The 24098-nt window shown below is 50.7% G+C and overlaps 1 protein-coding gene across 1 annotated transcript; it reads left to right on the forward strand.

The window, feature by feature from the left end:
- Positions 1–3028: 3028 nt before the first annotated feature.
- Positions 3029–5615, forward strand: LOC135973097 (uncharacterized). The gene is made up of 2 exons (XM_065554637.1): positions 3029–3983; positions 4978–5615. Exons 1-2 carry the CDS (start codon positions 3407–3409, stop codon positions 5451–5453), a joined length of 1053 nt encoding a protein of 350 aa, XP_065410709.1. The 5' UTR covers positions 3029–3406; the 3' UTR covers positions 5454–5615.
- The last annotated feature ends 18483 nt before the right edge of the window (positions 5616–24098 follow it).

Genomic DNA, 24098 nt, shown 5'->3' on the forward strand with positions numbered 1-24098 from the left:
GCCATAGAATCTCACCAGTAATTTCAGCATCATGCCCATAACTTCTAGTTGGGGTAGAACATCTCTTTAAGAAAGGCCAACAATCTTAATTTAAAGACTTCAAGTGATGAAGAATCTACCACATCCCTAGGTAAATTGTTCCAGTGCTTAATTACCCTCATTGTTCAAATTTGCACCTTATTTCCAGTTTGAATTTCTCTAGCTTCAATTTCCAGCCATGGGATCTCATTACACCTTTGTCATCTAGATTAAAGAGCCCTCTGCTATCAGAGGTGCTTGTAGACCATGATCAAGCTTTTGTGATTTTTGTTTTGTTCAGTCCAATGCACTTCAGAGGAACAAGAAATTTATGGTTGTGGTTTGAGTTGTACCCAGCAGAAGACAACAGAACTTGCATGGGCCTTTAACAGGAATGGCTTACCTGCTTGCACACAATGTACACGCTGCATTCAGCCTCTTCCCAGGCTTTCTAATCAAACTCTAGCTTGGACCATACCCTGTAGATCACTAGACTGGTGCACAAAGTTTGCACTGATAATCCATATCCTCTATTGACTCTTCCGTTGCTCTCTGAATTACGTCATGGGCAAAAGAGGTTCCCTGCAGGGGCTGCTCTAGCTATAGGCAAAGCAGGCAGCTGCCTGGGGCAGCTGGTGCAAGTCTGAGTGACACTGCCAGCCAAGTCACAGCGCCACTCACTCAAATTTGAGTGAATGGCACTGAAACCTGGTGCTTGTGCCCCCACCCCACGTCTACGAACTATCAGAAGGCTCATCATGCACCCCAAGAAAGTCCAAGACCACCCACAGTTGACAACCTCTATTCTAGAAGGTTGAAGATGGCACAATGAAGTTTTGCCTTGGCGGCAGATTGTTGAGTGGCCTCTACTCCCTAGTCTAAATTCCCCTTCACCCTATGTGAAAACTAGTTTTGCCCGTGTCATTTAGGGGCTTGAGGAATAGGTGTCTCCCCTCCTAACTATATATACAAGCTTCCTCTGACTGCCTTTAGTGAGCCAATTTCCTTCCCCAGCTTGCTTGCCAGGCCTGTGTGTATTCAGTCTCCCACATAGGCACTGCAGAGTGGCAGGGAGTCTAGCAATAGCTGCTAGACTAGTCTAAACAGTGTGGGTGACTAGGTGAAAACTACATGCACAAGGCAGGTGGTCTGTGTGAGTTTCCCTCCATAAATACTATGCATTTTCTTTAGTGACATAATGTGTGTATCATAAGGAGATCTTTTCAATTCCATTAAAACTAATTGCTCTCTGTGTTTCATAGTAAAATGACTCAGGGGAGAGATTTCATTAGAGTATTTTGGACAGAAGAATGAGCATTAAAAGGAATTACTATAGTACAGTGGGAGGTCTGGGCTTTTCACACCTCAAAAATGTTATCCCTGTTCCATATAGCACGGGGGCTTTAGGATGTGGTTTGCTCAGTCATTATGAACCTAAAATATAGTATAAATCAAGGTACACACCAACGCACCCATCCCCCCGGCCTTGTCTAGGTTAGGATTTAAAGGATGTTAGCACATATAACTAAGATGTTCCAAACTGTGCTAATACCTGGGCTCCCCTCTAGGCATTTAACGTGACCAGTTTAACATGTCAGAGTATACACTGCCTTGTCTGCACTAGCCTTTTAGAATGTGTTTGTTGGCAACATGCCTTATATCCTATTCTAGACAGTTTTCAATCTGTGCCCAGAACTCAGATGCCGCCACTGCTGGGAAGCAGACCAAGGGCTGAGATCCAAGAAGGTATTTATGTGCCTAACTCCCATTGTATTGACCTGGAAATGAGCACAGCAAGCATCACACTTTGCTGCAGCATCTGCAACAAATCCATAGCCAATAGGAATGGTCAGAGCCATTTGGACAAAATAGTCAGCCTGAACCTTTACCCAAAATTCAGACTGCTTCCTGAAGAGAGAAAGGTTTCAGAGTAGCAGCCGTGTTAGTCTGTATCCGCAAAAAGAAGAACAGGAGTACTTGTGGCACCTTAGAGACTAACAAATTTATTAGAGCATAAGCTTTCGTGGACTACAGCCCACTTCTTCGGATGCATATAGAATGGAACATATATTGAGGAGATATATATACACACATACAGAGAGCATAAACAGGTGGGAGTTGTCTTACCAACTCTGAGAGGCCAATTAATTAAGAGAAAAAAAACTTTTGAAGTGATAATCAAGATAGCCCAGTACAGACAGTTTGATAAGAAGTGTGAGCATACTTACAAGGGGAGATAGAATCAATGTTTGTAATGGCTCAGCCATTCCCAGTCCTTATTCAAACCGGAGTTGATTGTGTCTAGTTTGCATATCAATTCTAGCTCAGCAGTCTCTCGTTGGAGTCTGTTTTTGAAGTTTTTCTGTTGTAATATAGCCACCCGCAGGTCTGTCACTGAATGACCAGACAGGTTAAAGTGTTCTCCCACTGGTTTTTGAGTATTTTGATTCCTGATGTCAGATTTGTGTCCATTAATTCTTTTGCGTAGAGACTGTCCGGTTTGGCCAATGTACATGGCAGAGGGGCATTGCTGGCACATGATGGCATATATCACATTGGTAGATGTGCAGGTGAACGAGCCCCTGATGGTATGGCTGATGTGATTAGGTCCTATGATGATGTCACTTGAATAGATATGTGGACAGAGTTGGCATCGGGGTTTGTTACAAGGATAGGTTCCTGGGTTAGTGGTTTTGTTCAGTGATGTGTGGTTGCTGGTGAGTATTTGCTTTAGGTTGGGGGGTTGTCTGTAAGCGAGGACAGGTCTGTCTCCCAAGATCTGTGAGAGTAAAGGATCATCTTTCAGGATAGGTTGTAGATCTCTGATGATGCGCTGGAGAGGTTTTAGTTGGGGGCTGAAGGTGACAGCTAGTGGTATTCTGTTATTTTCTTTGTTGGGCCTGTCTTGTAGGAGGTGACTTCTGGGTACTCGTCTGGCTCTGTCTTCTGAAGAGAGAAAGGACTTCTTCCCCTGCACCACCCTCTTCTCTCAGGCCTGGTCTACACTAGGCATTTATGTCGAAGTTAGCGCCGTTAAATCGAATTAACCCTGCACCCGTCCACACTGCGATGCTATTTAGTTCGACATAGAGGTCTCTTTAATTCGACTTCTGTACTCCTCCCCGACGAGGGGAGTAGCGCTAAATTCGACATGGCCATGTCGAATTAGGCTAGGTGTGGATGGAAATCGACGCTAATAGCTCCGGGAGCTATCCCACAGTGCACCACTCTGTTGACGCTCTGGACAGCAGTGCGAGCTCGGATGCTCTGACCAGACACACAGGAAAAGCCCCGGGAAAATTTGAATTTGAATTCCTTTTCCTGTCTGGCCAGTTTGAATCTCATTTCCTGTCTGGACATCGTGGCGAGCACAGCAGCACTGGCAACGATGCAGAGCTCTCCAGCAGTGATGGCCGTGCAGTCTGGGAATAGAAAGAGAGCCCCAGCATGGACTGATCGTGAAGTCTTGGATCTCATCGCTGTGTGGGGCGATGAGTCCGTGCTTTCCGAGCTGCGATCCAAAAGAAGGAATGCAAAGATCTACGAGAAGATCTCTAAAGACATGGCAGAGAGAGGATACAGCCGGGATGCAACGCAGTGCCGCGTGAAAATCAAGGAGCTGAGACAAGGCTACCAGAAGACCAAAGAGGCAAACGGACGCTCCGGATCCCATCCCCAGACATCCCGTTTCTACGAGGCACTGCATTCCATCCTCGGTGCTGCCGCCACCACTACCCCACCAGTGACCGTGGACTCTGAGGATGGGATACTGTCCACGGCCGGTTCCTCGGACATGTTAGGGGACGGGGAAGAAGAGGAAGGAGATGAGGAGGGCGAGGCAGTCGGCAGCTCTCACAACGCTGATTTCCCCGACAGCCAGGATCTCTTCATCACCCTTACAGAGATCCCCTACGAAGCGTCCCCAGCCGTTACCCCGGACACAGAATCTGGTGAAGGATCAGCCAGTAAGTGTTGTAAACATCTAAACATTTATTTTTAACAAAACAGGAATATTAACAATTAAAAGAATGGGTTGTTCATGATTAGTGTGCCCTAGGCGCTTAACGGTTTAGTAAGGGGCAGTGCAAGTTTTGAAAAGAAATCTAGCAATGTCCGGTTTTCAGTGATTGTCCTGCACAAGCCGCTCTACTGTTTATTCCCTGCTACTGCAGCTACAGTAAAATGCGGTCTATGTGTCCGGGGATAGAGCAGTAATCCTCCTGGGACATCTCGATGAAGCTCTCCTGGAGGTAACTTGAAAGCCGTTGCATGAGGTTCTTGGGGAGAGCGGCCTTATTGGGTCCTCCGAAGTACGACACGTTGCCGCGCCACGAGATTATCAAGTACTCGGGGATCATTGCTCTGCACAGCAGGGCGGCATACGGCCCTGGTCTTTGGAGGCTTTCCCGGAGCATTCTCTCTTTGTCGCTCTCGGAGATCCTCATCAGGGTGATGTCGGCCATGGTGACCTGCTTTTAATTAGGTAGGGGAATGTTAGTGTTGGGACTGCTTTCCCGTTCCTTTACAGAACTGTAACCGCTGGTTTGGAGCCACGCGGTGGAGGCGGGAGAGGGGCAGCCGAAAGGGATCATTCCCGGGGACAGCCGCGAGGGGGTGGGACAGGGGCAGAGTTCCCGCTTGCCGGATTGCTGGCAGCAGGGACTGACATTGATTTAAATGTGAAATGAGGCCAGTGGTAATATAAAAGTTTTAAACTGCCACAAGTGTATGGCTTACCATGTCTGCCTGCAACAGAAATTCCGTTGTGCTGCCTCGCTTCTCAAATGTGCTGTTCAAGACCCCAGGCACTGAATGCGAAGGCCGAGAATTCGACCTTGTGCTGAGTGCGCATGTGAAAGGTGCTGTGCATGGTCTTGTTCACAGAGAAAGACTATGTTCTTTGTTCACAACTACATTTATCTTTCTGAGGAATTCACTCCCTTTTTCCCATTTCCACAGCCCCGTCTGCGACTGTCTCACAACCTAGCCTGGAATCACACTCCCAGAGGCTAGCGCGGATTAGGCGTAGGAAGAAGAGGACACGGGAGGACATGTTCTCTGAGCTTATGGCCTCTTCCCAAGCCCAGGCAGCACAGCAGACCCAGTGGCGGGAGAACTTGACCCGAATGCACCAAGCCAACATGGATCGGGAGGAGAGGTGGCGGCAGGAAGACCAGCAGGCGACTCAAACGCTGCTTGGACTACTGAGGGAGCAAACGGACACGCTCCGGCGCCTTGTGGATGTTCTGCAGGAACGGAGGCAGGAGGACAGAGCCCCGCTGCAGTCCATCTCTAACCGCCCTCCCCCGCCACCAAGTCCCATACCCACCTCACCCAAAGTGCAAAGAAGGAGAGGCGGCAGAGTCCCTGCTAAGTCTCACTCCACCCCTGCAGAGAGCTCTAGTAGCAGAAGGCTCTCATTTCCCAAAATTTGAAAAGTTCTTTCCTTCCCGCCTGACACAAGCCCCCGTCCAAGTTTCACCTCCCAATGCCATGTGTAGTTGATAATAAAAAATTCGTTTCTGTTAACTACTGTTTCAATCATGTTCTTTTGGAGGAGGAGGGGAAAGGGGGTTGGTAATTGGACAGGACAGTCTCCTTTGGCAGGGTACATAGTCGGGGGCAGGCACAGCAGCAGGGCACATACACAGTGCAGTTCTGCAGTGACTAGTTGCCCCGGTTAGTCTGGGAGGTTGTTTTGATGTAATGTTGGGGGGGGGGGTTGCTCTGTGACTTTGTGGCGGGGGAGGGCAGTTACAGATCTTAAGCGCCGGTCCTTAGGCAGGATCACAGAGCCACACAGCATGGGATCTGTAACCGTCCTCCCCCTGCCACAAAGTCAAATAGACCCCCCATACACACAGTCCCGATCAGGAGGGTTGACAGGCTCCATTGAAACAAGCATCCCACCGCAGCGGAGCCTGTCAATCCTTGAGTTTAGAAGCTGCATTCGCGTCACAACACTACACCCGCCCCGCACCACAGTCTGTGTCCCAGTTTTAAAAAATTCCCGCGAAAACAGTATTAAAGAAAACGGTGTGCTTTAACAAAGTAGAACTATTTTTATTTCGACACGTGTGTTGGAGGGGGGGTGAAGGGGGTATGTAACTGGATAGGATAGTCAACATTACCTGGGTAAAGAAACGGGGGCAGGTTTAGCTTCTCAGTACACAAACTATAAAGTCACAGGTTACCCTGCTCACTCAGGAACTTTGCTTTCAAAGCCTCCCGGATGCACAGCGCTTCCCGCTGGTCTCTTCTAATCGCCCGGCTGTCTGGCTGTGAGTAATCACCAGCCAGGCTATTTTCCTCAACCTCCCACCCCGCCATAAAGGTCTCCCCCTTGCTCTCACAGAGATTGTGGAGCACACAGCAAGCTGCTATAACAATGGGGATATTGGTTTCGCTGAGATCACAGCGAGTCAGTAAGCTTCTCCATCTCCCCTTGAGACGGCCAAAAGCACACTCCACCACCATTCTGCACTTGCTCAGCCGGTAGTTGAAGAGTTCTTTTTCAGTGTCCAGGGCGCCAGTATAGGGCTTCATGAGCCAGGGCATTAGCGGGTAGGCTGGGTCCCCGAGGATGACTATAGGCATCTCCACATCCCCAACAGTTATTTTGTGGTCCGGGAAGTAAATACCTTGTTGCAGCCGTCTAAACAGACCAGAGTTCCTGAAAACACGAGCGTCATGAACCTTGCCCGGCCATCCCATGTAGATGTTGGTAAAACGTCCCCTGTGGTCCACCAGTGCTTGCAGCACCATGGAAAAGTATCCCTTTCGGTTAATGTACTGGGTGGCCTGGTGGTCCGGTGCCAGGATAGGGATGTGAGTTCCATCTATGGCCCCACCGCAGTTTGGGAATCCCATCGCTGCGAAGCCATCTATGATCGCCTCCACGTTTCCCAGGGTCACTACCTTTGGCAGCAGTACATCAACGATTGCCTTCGCTACTTGCATCACAACAACCCCCACGGTAGATTTGCCCACCCTAAACTGGTTCGCGACTGACCGGTAGCTGTCTGGCGTTGCAAGCTTCCAGAGGGCTATGGCCACTCGCTTCTGTACACTCAGTGCAGCTCGCAACCGGGTGTCACTGCGCTTCAGGGCAGGGGACAGCAACTCACAAAGTTCCAGGAAAGTTCCCTTCCGCATGCGACAGTTTCGCAGCCACTGGGATTCATCCCAGACCTGCAGCACTATGCGGTCCCACCACTCAGTGCTTGTTTCCCGTGCCCAGAATTGCCGTTCCACGGCATCAACATGACCCATTGCCACTGTGATGTCCTCGGCGCTGGGTCGCCTGCTTTCTGACAGGTCTGTGCTACTCTCAGACTTCAGGACATCACCGCGGTGCCGTAGCCTCCTCGCCTGACTTTTCTGCATCTGCCTCAGGGAAACCTTTATGATAAGCTGCGAGACGTTGAGAGCGGCCACAACTGCAGCGATGGTCGCAGCGGGCTCCATGCTCGGAGTACAGTGGCGTCCGCGCTGTCAATGACTGGAAAAGCACGCGAACTGTTTTCCCGCCGGCGCTTTCAGGGAGGGAGGGCGGGAGTGATGGACGGATGACGACAGTTTCCCAAAAGCACCCTCGACTCATTTTGTTACCCAGAAGGCATTGCCGGCTACACCCAGAATTCCAATGGGCAGAGGGGACTGCGGGAACTGTGGGATAGCTGACCACAGTGCACCGCTTCGAATGTCGACGCTATCACCGTTAGTGTGGACGCACAAAGTCGAATTACTGTCCTTAGTGTGGACACACACGTTCGACTTTGCAATATCGATTACAAAAATTCGATGCAAGTAAAATCGAACTACTCTCGTAGTGTAGACAAGGCCTCAGATTGGCAGATTCAGATGGCAATGAGCTGGATCATCAGTGCAAGTGCCTGAGCTAGGCACTGCAGGGGCTGACACGTTGGCAACAAGACGATTGTTACCATTTAGAGCAAGCAGGGTAATGGGAAGGGAAAGGGCCAAGTACAGCAGGTGTTCACACCCCTCATATGTCTCGTGCGTTGGCTACATAACAAAGTGGGACATCAAATAAGGTCCACAAGTGTGGACTCCCTCAGATGAAGAATGCAGAGGTGGGCAGCTCAGAAGCCTTAAAACAAGACTGGATAAACAATGGTGCCTAAAAGTTAAGCACAAAAACTAAAATCCAGGGGAGTTGTGGGAGCTCAGCACTTAAGAAAATCAGGACATTTATTCAGGTGCCTAAGTATGAATTTAAGTGCCTAACTTTAAGCATTCATTCACATTTGAAAATTTTGGCCTCGGTGCATATTTTTGCAGAGTAATGATGGAAACACCTTTCAGCAACAGGCATGGGATGATTTCTACTTGCACTATGTACTATGGCTACAGAGTTTGTGGTGTTCTATAACCATGTGGCTATTCTGGGGAATTGAGTTTCTGTCTTGATTGCTGGCTGCTCTGTGGTGTTTTGGACATATTGATTTAGATTGCTGGCTCTTATTGCTTGCCTGCACTACTCTGAGGCTGAAGTACAGGTGTTTATATTGCTTTTTGCCCTTATTTATCATGTTTATCACTGTAATATCTAGGGGGCAACCATGAAGAGGACCCCATTGTGCTAGGAACTGTACGCACACATAGAGAATAAGACATTTCCTGCCCCCAAAGAGCTTACAATTTAAATAGACAAGACAAAGGGTGGAGTCTGGAGGAAAAGGTAAGTACATTGAGTGAACAATGAGATGGTAGCAAACATCATGTTAGTTTTGTAATTGGTGGGTGTTTATTATTTAAATCCTTTCCCTGCGGTTATATTGTGACGGGATTAGCTAGATGGAAATATAGGAAAAGACAGGGCTGCAGATTGTGAGGGAGCGATTGAAGCAAAAGCCCGTTGGCACAGGGCGAGAATGTTCAGCATGAAAATGGCAGAAATCAGTCTGATGACAGCACTGTCCATTGGTCCCTGCTTGAACCATGGTCCCTTTGTGTAGCTGCTGTGCCAGCTTCAGGCTCTGGCTGGCTCCTCCCTGCCATTTCTTTCCCAATCCCATATGGCTGAGGGGAAGGAGACAATGAGTAGCCCCCCCCCCAACTCTAGGTCCAGAGGTGATGGGGAGGGGTTACCATGGCAGGGCCTCATTTTACCCTCTCCCCCTGGTGCAGCCATGCCTGCTTGAAGTGCAGTTGATATCCCTCTCGATTACATTTCTTCTTCTCCATCCCTGCTGGGTGCTTGATTTTTCTCATTTATTGTTACATTTTGGTAAATTTCTGCTGCCATGGTCATTTGTGTAGTTCTCAAATCATTTCTGTTTCTTACATAAATCCCTTATATCACCCTAAAGAATTTTCTTGTTATTACACCCCTTAATATATTAAGGAACAGGATTTGAAAAGCCTTGTCAGCTTTTACCTGCCAACAATTTCAACAGAATAGGACAGTTACCTGTTCCGTAACTGGCGTTCTTTGAGATGTGTTGCTCCTGTCTATTCCACAGTAGGTGTGCGTGCTCACCACGTGCACCGGTGCCGGAAGTTTTTCCCTTAGCAGTACCCGTACTGGGGGAGCACCACGGCAACCCCTGGAGTGGTGCCTGTATATTGCACTATAAGGGGAGCCACGGGCTCCCCCTACCCTCAGTTCCTTCTTGCTGGACAACTCCGACAGAGGAGAAGGAGGGTGGGGTGTGGAATAGACAGGAGCAACACATCTCGAAGAACGCCAGTTACGGAACAGGTAACTGTCCTTTCTTCTTGGAGCGATTGCTCCTGTGTATTCCACAGTAGGTGATTCCAAGCAATATCTGTTGGAGGTGGGTAGAAGTTCACGATGGTTCGGGACGAAGTACCGCCCTGCCGAACCCAGCGTCATCCCTAGACTGGGAGACGATCGCGTAATGCGAAGTAAATGTGTGAACTGAGGCCCAAGTGGCCGCCCTACAAATGTCCTGGATGGGGACATGGGCGATGTAGGCAGCTGATGAGGCCTGAGCCCTCATAGAGTGTGTCCTGATGACTGGTGGTGGGATAATCATCTTGTTGCCAACGTGTCAGCCCCTGCAGTGCCTAGCTCAGGCACTAGCACTGATGATCCAGCTCATTGCCATCTGAATCTGCTAATCTGAGAGAAGAGGGTGGTGCAGGGGAAGAAGTCCTTTCTCTCTTCAGGAAGCAGCCTACCAGATCATAGCACGTGCGTATGCATGATGTGATCCAGTGGGAAAGCCGCTGGGTTGAGATAGGCTGCCCCTTTGCCCGCTTGGCCGAGGCAATAAAGAGCTGAGAGGATTTCCGGAACGGCTTAGTCCGATCCAGATAAAACACCAACTCCATACGCACATCGAGCATGTGGAGGCGGCGTTCCTCGTTAGAGGAGTAGGGCTTAGGACAGAACACGGGAAGAAAGATGCTCTGCTCCATATGGAAGGCAGAGACCACCTTCAGGAGGAATGCCGGGTGTGGGCGGAGCTGGACTTTATCCCTATGGAAAACCATATAGGGGGGTTCTGAGGTTAAGGCCCTGAGCTCCAAGACACGTCAGGCCAACATGATCACCACGAGGAAGGCCACCTTCCATGAGAGGTGCGACCAGGAACATGTGGCCAGGGGTTCAAAGGAGGGCCCAGTGAGACGGGACAAGACCAGGTTGATGTCCCATTGCGGCACGGGGGGCCTAGCGTATGGGAACAAATGGTCAAGACCCTTCAGGAACTGGGAGGTCAGCGAGTGGGAGAAGACCGAGTGGCCTTGCACCGGCGGGTGAAAGGCCGATATGGCCGCCAGGTGCACCTTGACTGAGGCAGGTGCCAGTCCCTGGGCCCTAAGGAATAAGAGGTAGTCCAGGATAAATTGGAGAGGTGCAGCGGAGGGGGACACTCCCCGCTCACTCGCCCACCTGGCGAACCTGGACCACTTCGCCACGTACGTCCGACACGTGAACGGCTTCCTGCTTTCCAGGAGGACTCGCCTTACCTGCTCCGAACACCTGTTCTCCTCCTCATTCAGCCAAGGAGCAGCCACACTGTCAGGTGGAGAGCGGCCAGATTGGGATGGAGGAGGCGCCCCCTGTCCTGGGAGAGGAGGTCCGGGCAGAGTGGTAGCGCCCTCGGGGGGGGGAGGGGGAGGGCCGCTAAGAGATGTAGGAGGGGCCCGTACCAGTGCTGGCGGGCCCACACCAGGGCTATGAGTATGACTTTTGCCTGGTCTGTTTTCACCTTCTGAAGGACCTTGGCGATGAGGGGGAATGGCATAGAGAAGCTGGCTTGACCAGCTCAGGAGGAATGCGTCAGAGATCACGCCTTCCCCCACCCCTCCCCTGGAGCAGAACCGGGGGCAACGCCAGTTCTGTCGGGTTGCAAACAGGTCGATCTGAGGAGCTCCCCACTCTTGGAAGAGCCGGTGAGCGACCTCCGAGTGGAGCGACCACTCGTACTGGGGGGAGAAGACCCCGCTGAGGCGGTCCGCTTGTGTATTGCAGACACCCGGGAGGTGAACCACCCTCAGGGAGATATCGTGGGCTATGCAGAACTCCCATACGTTCAGGCCTTCCCGTAGAGGGCTAGGGAGCGAGTCCCGCCTTGCCTGTTGATATAGTACATGGCGGCGGTGTTGTCCGTGAGGACTCTGACCACCCTGCCGCGGAGGTGCGTAAAGAAAGCTATGCACACCAATCGTACTGTCCTGAGCTCCTTGACATTTATGTGAAGGGACAAGTCCGGGGTTGACCACGTTCCCTGGGTTTGCATGTCCCCCGTGTGGGCTCCCCAGCCGAGGTCTGAAGCATCGGACATCAGGGCTATGGACGGGTTGGCCTCCCTGAAAGGAACCCCTTGCAGCATATTGCTCGGGCAGGACCACCATAGAAGGGAACCCAGTATCGGGGATGGAACCGTGAGAACCTTGTCCAGACCGTCCCGAGCATGGGAGAATTGGGAGGCCAGCCATATCTGGAGGGGCCTCATATGGAGTCTGACATGGCGGACCACATAAGTGCACGCCACCATGTGCCCTAGAATCCAAAGACACGCCCTCGCCGTGGTCACCAGGAAGGCCGTGACTGAGGCGATGAGATCCCTTAGGATCTCGAACTTGTCCAGGGGGAGAGAGGCTGTAGCCCTGGAGGAGTCTAGCAGGGCTCCAATGAACTCTATGCGCTGAATGGGCACTAATGTTGATTTGGTCTCATTCAGGCCTAGATTGACGCATGTCAACAGGAGCAGCTCCACGTGGGACTCCACTTTGAAACGCAACTCCCTCTTGAGAAGCCAGTCGTCCAGGTAAGGGAAGATTTGTACCCCCTCCCGCCTGAGGTAGGCCGCCAGCACGGACATGCCTTTCGTGAAAACTCTGGGAGCTGTGAATAGGCTAAAGGGGAGGAGTGCAAATTGGTAGTGGTCCATCCCTACCATGAATTGGAGGAAGCGTCTGTGCCCCTCGAAAATATGGACATGAAAATATGCGTCCTGAAGGTCCAGGGCCGTGTACCAGTCCCCCGGGTCCAGGGAGGGGATAATAGAAGCCAGGGAAACCATGCGGAACTTGGAATGGGTTAGGAACCTGTTCAGGTCGCGCAGGTCCAGAATGGGCCTGAGACCCCCTTTCGCCTTCGGGATCAGGAAGTATCGGGAGTAGAACCCTTTGCTCTGGAACTGAACTGGTACCCTTTCCTCCGCCCCCAGGTGAAGCAGCCGGTCCACCTCCTGACGCAGGAGGCGGACATGGTCCGGATCCCCCGGGGCCATCATGGAGGGCGGGTGATTTGGCGGGGGTGAGGTGAACTGCAACACATAGCCCTTAGAAATGGTACTGAGGACCCACTGGTCCGAAGTTATGCGGCACCACGCCCTGAGGAAGGCAGACAATCGGTTGCAGAACACAAACTTTATTAATTGGGGGGTCTCCCTGGCAACAGGCCTGGTGCCCCCCTGCCAATAGTCAAAACAGCCTCTTTCCCTGCCTCTTGCCCTTAGAGGGTCCAGGCTGCAGGGCAGAGCAGGACTGCTACTGAGACCGACGCTTCTTGTCTCTGGGTCTTTTGTACGGGGGTCAAATCTGCTCCTCGCAAGTTGAGCCGCCAGAAGCAATTTGTCCTTGTCCTTAGCCGGAGGGACATAGAGGCCCAAGGTCTGCAAGGTGGTGCAGGAATCCTTCATTGCATGCAGCCTGACGTCCGTCTGGTCCGCAAAGAGCGCCTTGCCATCGAATAGGAGGTCCTGCATCAGAGATTGGGCCTCCGTCGACAGCCCAGACAAGAGGAGCCACGATGCCCTGTGCATGGCGATCGCGGAAGCATTCGAGCAGGCCGCCATGTCAGCAGCATCGGACGCCGCTTGCAGGTCCGCTTTAGCTGCCGCCACCCCCTCTTCCACCAGAGCCTTGAAGTCCTTCCTGTCCTGGTCCGGGAGGAGGGGCTCAAATTTAGGCAGAGACTCCCACAGGTTGAAGTAGTACCTGCTTAGTAGGGCCTGGTGGCTGGCTACCCGAAGCTGGAAACTAGCCAATGAATAAAATTTTCTGCTAAAGGAGTCCAGTCTCCTGGTGTCTGTTTTTGGGGGTGGGCGCAGGCTGGCCCTGACGCTCTCTGTGATTTACCGATTCCACTACGAGCGAGTTGGGTGCCGGGTGGGAATAAAGATATTCATGGTCCTTCGCTGGCACAAAGTATTTCCTCTCAGCCTTCTTCGAGATTGGGGCCAAGGATCGGGAGTTTGCCACAGTGAGTTCGAATTGTTGGCAATACCTTGGTGCAGAGGCAGGGCCACGCGGCCCGGTGCCGAGGGAGACAGGACGTTAAAGAGGGAATCAGACGGACCCTCCATCTCCTCGGCCTGCAGCTGGAGGTTGGATGCCACCCACTTTAGCAGGTCCTGGTGTGCCTTGAAGTCCTCCTGCGGGACCGATGGTGGAGGCACCGCTATGGTGTCGTCTGGTGCCGGGGAGAGGGCCCGCATGGAGCCAGGCGCCTCGGTCGGTGTCGAAACTGAGATCAGAGTCCTGGTGTGGGTCCGCCGACTTGTGACCCGTCGACTTGTCCCATGGGCGGCCGGAGGAGGCCGATGGAGCCTAGGATGCTCCGGCGACCGAACAGGCCTCCGTTTGGGCTGGCACCGATGGCCATGGTGCCCACTGGCACCACTGTCCTTGCCACGGGGTCCCCTGCCTTTGGGTTGGCTGAGTGTGCAATGGCAGTATGTGTCCCGGTGGAACGGTGCGTACCGTGGATGGGTTCCGAGGCCGAGGTCGCCAAAGAACGCTTGGTGCCCCAGGAGCGGTAGGAGCGGTGTCTGTGACGTCGTCTCCCTCGGGACCGGGATCTCAACATCGAGGAGCAGTACCCACGCGACAAACTGCTTCGGTACCCGTGATGGCGATGCGAAGCCCAGTGCCCTGACGCCGAGGTGCCCCGTGGGGAGCCTCTAGCGTGATGTCTAGTGGAGCGGGCGCTGGAACGGGAACGCTGACATCTGTCCCATAGAGAGTGGCTCCGGTACCCACGCCTCGCAGGTGAGCGTTCCCGGTGCCTATCTTGGTGCCTACGCTCGCTGGCAGGTGGCGTAGAGGGTCCCCGCGACTCCCGTCCGAACGGCTGCCGGCCAGGCCGTCCGAGCCTCGAGGGTGGCCGGGAGCTATCAGAAGAGCGGCCGCTGCGCGCTGAGTGGTGCGGGGAGCAATCCTCGGTGTGGGAACTGCAGCTGTCCGGAGAGGTCTGGTGGACACCCAAAGGAGGCTTGCCTCGCGACCTAGGGCCCGTACCCGTTTGCAAGCTCGGGACGGGCAGAGACATAATGTCCTTCGCAGCCTGCACCGCCTCCGACGTCGACGGCATCCGTACCGGTGGGGATGCTTGGGCCGACGGTACCGGGCTGCTCCGCGCCACGCGAGTCGGAGCTCTTGAGCCCGGAGGGGGACCGAGGGCTGCTCACTATGGGACCAGCCTCCCGCTTATCCTTATCACGGCGGCGTTGTGAGGCCGGGCCCTTCCCTTGCTTTTTGGAGGGAGAGCGGCGTCGACTGGTCGAAGGGGCCTCACTACATACCGACAACACGGTGACCGGCACTGAGTCCGATCTGCGTACCGGCTTTGGGGCTAGCGCCAACTCCATCAGGAGAGTTCGAAGTCTAAAGTCTCTCTCCTTCTTGGTCCTTGGCTTGAACGACCTGCAGATCTTGCAACGGTCGCTAATGTGAGTCTCAGCCAGGCAGCGAAGACACTCAGCGTGAGGGTCGCTTCTGGGCATAGAACGGTGACAAGAGTTGCACGACTTGAAGCCTGGGGCACGGGGCATGCCCTGAGCCCACTCTAACAACTGAAGGATGATCCACAAACGGTACCACTAAGGTCGAGAAGAAGGGCTACAGCAGAGCTGGAGCATAAAGTTCTGACTACCTGACTGGTGGCAAGAAGAAACTGAGGGTGGGAGGAGCCTGCGGCTCCCCTTATAGTGCGATATACAGACGCCACTCCAGGGGTCACCGCGGTGCTCCCCCAGTATGGGTACTGCTAAGGGAAAAACTTCCGGCACCGGTGCACATGGCGAGCATGCACCCCTACCGTGGAATACACAGGAACAATCATTTGAAGAAGAACTTCATCTGAAATACTTTCTAACTTGAATACTTGCAAAGGTAGCCTTCCAAATGTGCTCTGAGTGCAAGACAATGCAATGTAGTCTTCCACAGTCACTGCCAGCCACTCCAGTGTCTCTTCTGCTGTTCAGAGCTTTCCCAAAGTGATCCAGTGAAAACCTTGGACCAGGGTCCTGTCAGCTTTTGCTGCTGTTTCTGGGAGGCCTGTGGGGAGCAGTCATGCAGACTCAGGCTTTAAAGCCAGTTTTACTACACTGTTTCTTGGGAAATTTCATGGGCAGGAATGGAGCTATTCACCCAGGACGAGGACCTAAAAATAGATGCTGGTAAAGTATCAGATATCCCATCCCCTTCTACAACAGTCAAGAGGATTTGGGTAGAAAGGTAGAGGAAAATGCTCTTCCCTTTCTAGCAGCCAGAGGTGTTTGGGAGTTTCAAAACTGATCACATTGTTAGTTATATTGTGATAGTGTTTGTAAGTCTCTAATCAGAAACCATAAAACATAGACCCATTAAGAAAGGTTGAGCAGCAACAACTTAATAATAATCAGATTATCACCCAGGCGTATTCCTTTGATAACACTGATCTATAGCCAAAATGCTTCTGAAATAAATGTAGTCAAACTTTACTAATTCTGGGTCACTGAGAATGAAAATGATGCTTAAAATTGTTGATTGGCTCTAGTTTTCAAGATATGCTATTGGGTCAGTATATACGACCCTTGACTTGGGAATGGAGCAGGATAAGTGAGTTATAAAGGGAAGGGATCTCAATTTAAACCAGAAATGACTAAAATACATCTTTGACTGGATCTATGAATAAATCTATGACTGGGTTTGGACAGTACTTGCTTTTTAGGCAAAACAATGAATGATGCATTCTGAAGCTGGTATTGCGTCATACATGATATGAATTGCATCATGTTATTCCTAGAAGTCATGGATGATGCAATCATAACGAAGCTTACATCACTCTGCTGAACAAATTGCCCTATATCAGCTCTAGAAATCATACAGTATCGTGCTCTTATTTGTCAGTGTCTGATTTTGCAAAGGGACATATTTCTGTTTAGCCAAAGTGAGCAGAGATGCCTCGTACTTGTGTGAACAGTGCAGATTACTTCTGCTATGTTTGTGGTGAAGTGACTTTTGCATCACAAAAGCGCAGTATAACCACTATGGTTAAGAAAGCCTATCACCTTTATTTTGGCTGCAAAATTGGAGATCAGGACAAGAGGTGGGCCCCACACATATGCTGCAACACTTGTGCAACAAATCTTCGCCAGTGGTTAAACAGGAAAAGGAAATCTATGCCTTCTGCAGTGCCAATGATTTGGAGAGAGCCAACAGATCATACCAGCAATTGTTACTTCTGCATGGTGCCTCCAGTTGGGAAAGGTGTGTCAAAGAAGAAAAAGTGGACTGTGCATTATCCAAACATTCCATCAGCTATACGCCCAGTACCCCACAGAGAAGGACTGCTTCCTGATGCACCAGAATCATTCTCACTTGAGTTAAATGAGGAAGAGGATGAAACTTCTGGTCCTGAACCATCAATGTCACAGGACCCACATTTTTTCCCATCCTCCTCCTCTGAACCACACTTCATAACACAAGGTGAACTGAATGACCTTGTCAGGGATTTGGAACTACCCCCCCAAGAGTAAGGCAGAGCTGTTGGGCTCCACACTACAGCAGTGGAATCTCCTGGCAGGTGATGTTAGGGTTTCCATGTTCCGTGACCGTCAAAAGGATCTTGTCCCATTCTTCTTCATGGAAGGTGATCTTGTAGCCTGCAACAACATCGATGGTGTGATGGCAGCCCTCAACATCGTTCACGATCCAGACGAGTGGAGACTGTTCATTGATTCATCGAAGACGAGTCTTAAAGCTGTTTTACTGCATAATGGCAATGTTTTGCCATCAATTCCAGTTGGTCATGCAGTCCATATGAAGGAAACCTATGACCACATGAAACAACTTTTGAGGTGCATAAACTATGACCAACATCAGTGGCAGCTTTGTGGCGATTTGAAGGTTGTTGCTCTCTTGCTTGGTCTGCAGACTGGATACACAAAGTACTGCTGTTTTCTCTGCGAATGGGATAGTCGTGCAAGAGATTCCCACTACATCAAGAAAGATTGGCCACTCCGACAGTCATTGGAGCCTGGGAGGAAAAGTGTTCAGCATCCACCACTTGTTGAATTAAGGAAGATTTTGTTACCACCCTTACACATCAAGCTGGGTCTGATGAAGAACTTTGTCAAGGCCATTGACAAAATAAATTTCCAAGGTTAAGTGAAGCTAAGATAAAGGAAGGTGTCTTTGTTGGTCCTCAGATTCGTGAACTTCTTTGAGATGATGCATTTGACCATGCACTGCGTGGCAAGGAAAAGACGGAATGGAAAGCCTTCCAGTTAGTGGCAATAAATTTTCTCTGAAACAACAGGGCAGACAACTACAGGTTGTTGGTGGAAAACCTCCTCAAGGCATACAAAAGCCTTGGTTGCAACATGTCACTAAAGATACATTTTTTGCACTCTCATCTAGATTTTTTTCCACCGAACTGCAGAGCAGTGAGCAACGAGCACGGCGAGTGATTTCACCAGGACATTGCAACAATGGAGAAACGCTATCAGGGCAAATGGAGCCCATCAATGCTTGCAGACTATTGCTGGACAGTGACAAGAGATGCTCCATTTAATGAATACAAGAGACAAGCCAAGAAGCGCCAAGTAGACACTGAATAGGACTAAACTATGTACATAATAGTTTTTTGCTTTTTGTTTCATAATAAATTTTATTTATATAACCCTTTTGCTGATTTTTAAAGTGTTACATAAACAGGACAGGTGAAATATTATCATGTAAAGCAACCATAAACACATGAAAAGACCTAGGTTTACAATTTATGATTAAAACTCTACTATCTACACAATATACATACACATAAAATGTAAAAACGTACATATCTTAGAAACAGCCAATCAGTTGTTTTAATTGTCATATTTGAATTCAGCACATCAAAATACATAATAAATAGCACATTTTATCTCTGAAGCAGACTACTTCTCAAAAATTGTAGACCAGTGTAATTTCAGTTTAATTCTCTGGCTGTGTCATAAACATTTCTTCAAGTCCTACATATGGTGGATGACACTATAAGTAGAAGAGAACGAGTGTTGTCTATAACACCCACAAGTAACCTAGGCAGTTCCAAGGATATTAATAAAGATAACTCCCTGCACAGAGGGGTTTAGAACCAAGTGCTTTTTTACACTCAGAGTTGTTCCTGATTAATTCCATCTGTAGACACTCTTACTCCAGAATAAGGGTACGTCTTCAATACCCGCCGTATTCGCGTAGCTGAAGTTGCATATCTTAGATCGATTCTCCCTTCCTCCCGCCCCCAGTGTAGACCAGCCTTAAGAGTGCCTTGTTCTTGTTTAGATTAACTCACTTTGGAATAAGTGTCCACACATGGAGTTAATCAGAAACAACTTCATGTGTAGACAAGACCTAGGGCATGGCTACACTTGAAGATGTAGAGCGCTGTGAGTTAAACCCGCCTTCTGAGAGCAGAGTAGGGAAAACGCTGCAGTCTGTCCACACTGACAGCTGCTTGTGCGCTGGCGTGGCCACATTTGCAGCACTTGCAGTGGCATTGGGAGTGGTGCATTATGGAAAGCTATCCCACAGAGCACCTTTTCCCATTCTGGCACTGTGGCTTGTGGGAAGGGGATGGGGGGTGCAGGGCACTCTGGGTCCTGTCCCAACGCCCCGTGATGCATTGGTTTGCATTCCAGTATTCCCTGTGCTTCCGTCCACATTTGGCGCCATCTTTCAACGTTATTTGTACTGTGCACTCTGTCTTCTCTTTTGGTCTGCAGGAATGGAGCCTGAACTGCTGAGGAGTATGCTGACGAGTCTCGCCAGCACGTCCTGTTTGGCAGTCGAGTTATTCCTTATGATCGAAAGTGACAGTGAGGGCTCCAATGATATTGACTCGAGTAACACATACAACACGAGAGGGTCCTGTGGCACCTTTGAGACTAACAGAAGTACTGGGAGCATAAGCTTTCGTGGGTAAGAACCTCACTTCTTCAGATGCAAGATGACGTGCATCTGAAGAAGTGAGGTTCTTACCCACGAAAGCTTATGCTCCCAGTACTTCTGTTAGTCTCAAAGGTGCCACAGGACCCTCTGTTGCTTTTTACAGATTCAGACTAACACGGCTACCCCTCTGATACATACAACACGAGTTTGCTTGTGGCATTCACAGACATGCCCACCCCCATGGAACGTCACTTTTGGGCTTGGGAAACAAGCACTGAGTGGTGGGATCACATCATCATGCAAGTCTGGGATGACGAGCAGTGGCTGCAGAACTTTCCTTTCGGATGAGAAAAGCCACTTTCATGGGTCTGTGTGAGGAGCTCGCCCCCACCCTGCGGCGCAAGGACACAAGATTGAGAGCTGCCTTGATGGTGGAGAAGTAGGTGGCTATTGCAATCTGGAAACTGGCAATTCCAGACAGCTACCGATCGGTCGCTAACCAGTTTGGAGTGGGAAAGTAGACCGTTGGAATCGTGTTGATGCAAGTTTTCAGGGCCATTAATTGCATCCTGCTCAGAAGAACCATGACTCTAGGTAATGTGCAGGGTTACCAGGGGTTCTTTCAACCCAAAGCTCTTGGTAACTTTTACTCTGTGCGAGGTGGTGTCAGGAAATAAATCAGGGGAGACACGGCCGTCCGACTGATAGATGGCTGGCACAAACAGGACAACACAAGAATGCTTTCACTTAAAGCTAAGCTTTACTTCGTCTCAAGCACTTACACACATCCGCAACAGATTACTAAAACACCCCCAACCCTTGATAATTACCAAAGCTGAGTGTGGCTCTTGAGTGACACAGCGGCAGGATGCCGGTGGCCAAATCTTCCGTCTGCCGGTGGGGACCACAAGATGTATCCAGAGGGAGAGTCCCAAAAGAGTCCAACTACCTCAAACTTTCCCCCCTTATTTATACATTAGTAATAGAATGACATGTCCCTTAAAGAAAACTTGTTAAGTAAGCAGTTTCAATGGTCAAGCAAGAGGTTCCTTCTGATTATTGATTAACCAGGTGTGGGTTTTTCCAGAGTTTGCAGCCTTGAGACCCCAATAGACATTCCTGGGGCACATCCTGCTCTTTAAAAATGCATGTATCAGCAACTTCAACTCAATTCTTATCAGGAAGGATGCGGGGTCATGCTGTCCTTTCTGTGGCACCCCAACCCCCCCTCCCCTCCTGCCTTGGTCAAGCTGAGACTGCTGAATAGGCTGCTTTTAACAATAAGCCATAGTGGTTTCAGGCACTTTACTGGTTTGCCAAAATCTCCCCGTACAGCAGGACATTGTGGATGGCTTTGCACAAATGGGTTTCCCTAACTGCGGAGGGGCGATAGATGGCACACATATTCCAATTCTGGCACCAGCCCACCTAGCCTCCGAGTACGTTAATCGGAAGGGGTATTTCTCTATGGTTCTCCAAGCGCTTGTGGATCACCGTGGGCATTTCATTGACATTAACGCAGGCTGGCCCGGAAAGGTGCATGACGCACACATCTTTTGGAACACTAGCCTGTTCAGGAAGCTGCAAGCTGGGACTTTTTTCCCCAGACCAGATCACCGTAGGGGAAGTTGAAATGCCCATTGTGATCCTTGGAGACCCCACTTACTCTTTAATGCCGTGGCTCATGAAACCCTACACAGGGAGCCTGGACAGCAGCCAGGAACGGTTCAACTACAGGCTGAGCCGGTGCCGAATGACTGTGGAGTGTGCTTTTGACCGTTTAAAGGGCTGCTGGCACTCTCTGTATGGGAAGCTGGACTTGGCCGATGACAGCATCCCTGCGTGCTGTACCCTCCATAACATTTTGTGAAGGGAAGGGTGAAAAATTCACTCAGACATGGAACTCAGAGGTTCAATACCTGGAGGCTGAATTTGAACAGCCAGAGAGCAGGGCTGTTAGAAGGGCCCAGCACGGGGCTGCAAGGATTAGGGATGCCTTGAGGGAGCAATCTGAGGCTGAAAGCCAGCAGTAATGTCTGGTGCCCTGCACAGGAGTGAAGTGCAGTGGTTCCAATGTTAGTAGGAATCTGTGTTTGCTATGCTGACTTGCAGGGCCTGTTTCTTTCCCGGGCTAAGGTATCTTTTACTTTATGCAATAATAAATAATGTTTTCAAAGCCAAAAAATCCATTTATTGAAAAGAAAAACAACTGTTTGGGAAACAGAAAGGGCAAGGGGGTGAGGTGGGGAACGGTACAATCACAGATTTGCGTATGTCCTGTCTGGAGTGCTGGGCAATGAGTGCTGCACTTCAGGATGGCTATACTGCATGGTGATGGGGGTTGAGTGCAGTGGGTAAGGGTCGTAGTTTTCAGGGCTGGGTGGTGAAGCTACAGGTGTTGGAGGCAGCTGGTGGCGATAAGAACCCAGATATTGGGGAAAGTGGGTTGGAGGGCACAAGAAAAAGAGTTTTGGGACAAGGGCTGCAAGGGGGGGCAGGATGCGGTAGTGCTCCGCCTGCATGGTTATGAGCACCTGGATAGAGTCTGCTTAGCGCTCCATTATGCTTATCAGCTGATCTGTGCTATTCTGCTGGAGCACCGCGCTTTTGTGCCAGTGCTCCTCGTTCTGTTGGTGGATCCTCCTTTCACTCTCCCGCCACTCCTGCACTTTTTGATTTTCATTACTTGAATGCTGCATTACTTCATGCAGCATATCTTCCTTGCTTCTACGTGGCCTCTTTCTGATTCTTTGGAGTCTTTCGGCCAGTGATAACACGGATGGGTGAGATCTCAAGGTTGCATCTGTAAAGGCAAAAGACAAGGCAGCGTTGTTCACACCAGATAGAGGAATGATTCCCCCATACTTAAGGGCAAGCACAGTCTACACAATAGCATAATTTGCCCGTCCCAAAGCGAACGCACATAAACCCACAGGAGCCCCAAAATGGTGAGTAAGCACAGGGTAAAGAGTGACTGATTGTTTCATGGCTGTACTGTCCTCTGGGTTTCTGTGCTTTGGGGAGAGACAACAGTGGCAGGGGGCCCCTATACTGAACACCATCCCCACATTTTCCACAGGAGTTTGTCCTGGAAGATATCTCGCTGCTGAGGGTGACCTGGGAAGCAAGGGAGGTCTTCTACTGCAATGTGGCTTCCGCCCTGGCCCATATGCAGCTTGCCTGTGTGCAGCAATGGTCTCCCCACCCCTCATGGCACAGTGGCGCGGACAAGTTAGCCTTACTGGGACAAGGACCACAGTGACTCTCCCGAGAAACCTGCGCAAGCGCATTGCCCAAGTTCTGGATGAGACCTTTGAAGAGATCACTGAGGCCGATTACCACAATGTGAGAGAGCACATCAACGCCCTAGCTAGGCATGCATGCAGCCCTAATCCTCCTCACCCCAAGAGCCTGCACCAAATAACTTCTTTCCCAAAATAAAAGCCACTTACTGGGAACCTCCTCTGGTGTTTGGCCTTCCCCAAGCACCGGCCGCCGCGACTGGCTACCTTCCTCCTGGCTTGAGAACAGCTCCTGGCTGCATGCATCTAGGGATTCTGGGGTGTCTTCCTCCTCCTCCTCCTCCTCCTCGCTCCTGCTTTCCTCCTCCTCCTGCCTTGTTGAACTGGGCTCTGAAGTGTCCATGGTGGTACTAGGAGTGGAAGTGGGGTCACCCCCAAGTATCGCGTCCAGCTCTTTGTAGAAATGGCAGGTCACGGGGTAGCACCGGAGCGGTTGTTTGCCTTGTGGGCTTTGCGATAGGCATTCCGCAGCTCCTTCACTTTAACCCTGCACAGCAGTGCGTCCCAGTCATGTCCCCTTTCCATCATGTCCCTTGATATCTACCCGAAGGTATCGTAATTCCTATGGCTGGAGCTCAGCTGGGACTGGACATCTTCCTCCCCCCAAACACTGATGAGGTCCAGCACCTCGCCATTGCTCCATACTGGGGATCACCTGACGCGTGGAGGCATGGTCACGAGGAAAGATGCGCTGAGAGCACTCCACGCCTTGCTGAGCAAACAGGAAGGGAATTTTCAAAATTCCCAGAGAATTTAAAGGGCGGGTCTGACGGTTGGTCACCTGAGGGCAGGGCAGTAGAGTTCAAAGTGATGACCAAAGTGGCTAGAACAGGCATCGTGGGACACTTCTGGAGGCCGATCAGAGCGCATTAACAGGACAGGTCGTCCACACTGGCGCTGCAGTGCTCCAGCGGGGGTGCAGGAAACGTTATTCCACTCGCTGAGGTGGAGTACCAGCAGCGCTGTAGCCGTGGCATCATAGCGCTCTACGTGCCTTGCCAGTGTGGACGGGTAGTGAGCTAGTGCGCACGGGGCTCCTTTATTGTGCATTAACTCGCAAGTGTAGCCAAGCCCTTAGAGTCTTTGGATCAGGCTTTCAACATGGAGTTTAAGTAGGGAGAGGTGTGAGAGAGAAAATAGGGCAGA

This window comes from Chrysemys picta, chromosome 8, assembly GCF_011386835.1.
Source record: "Chrysemys picta bellii isolate R12L10 chromosome 8, ASM1138683v2, whole genome shotgun sequence".
NCBI lineage: Eukaryota > Metazoa > Chordata > Testudines > Emydidae > Chrysemys > Chrysemys picta.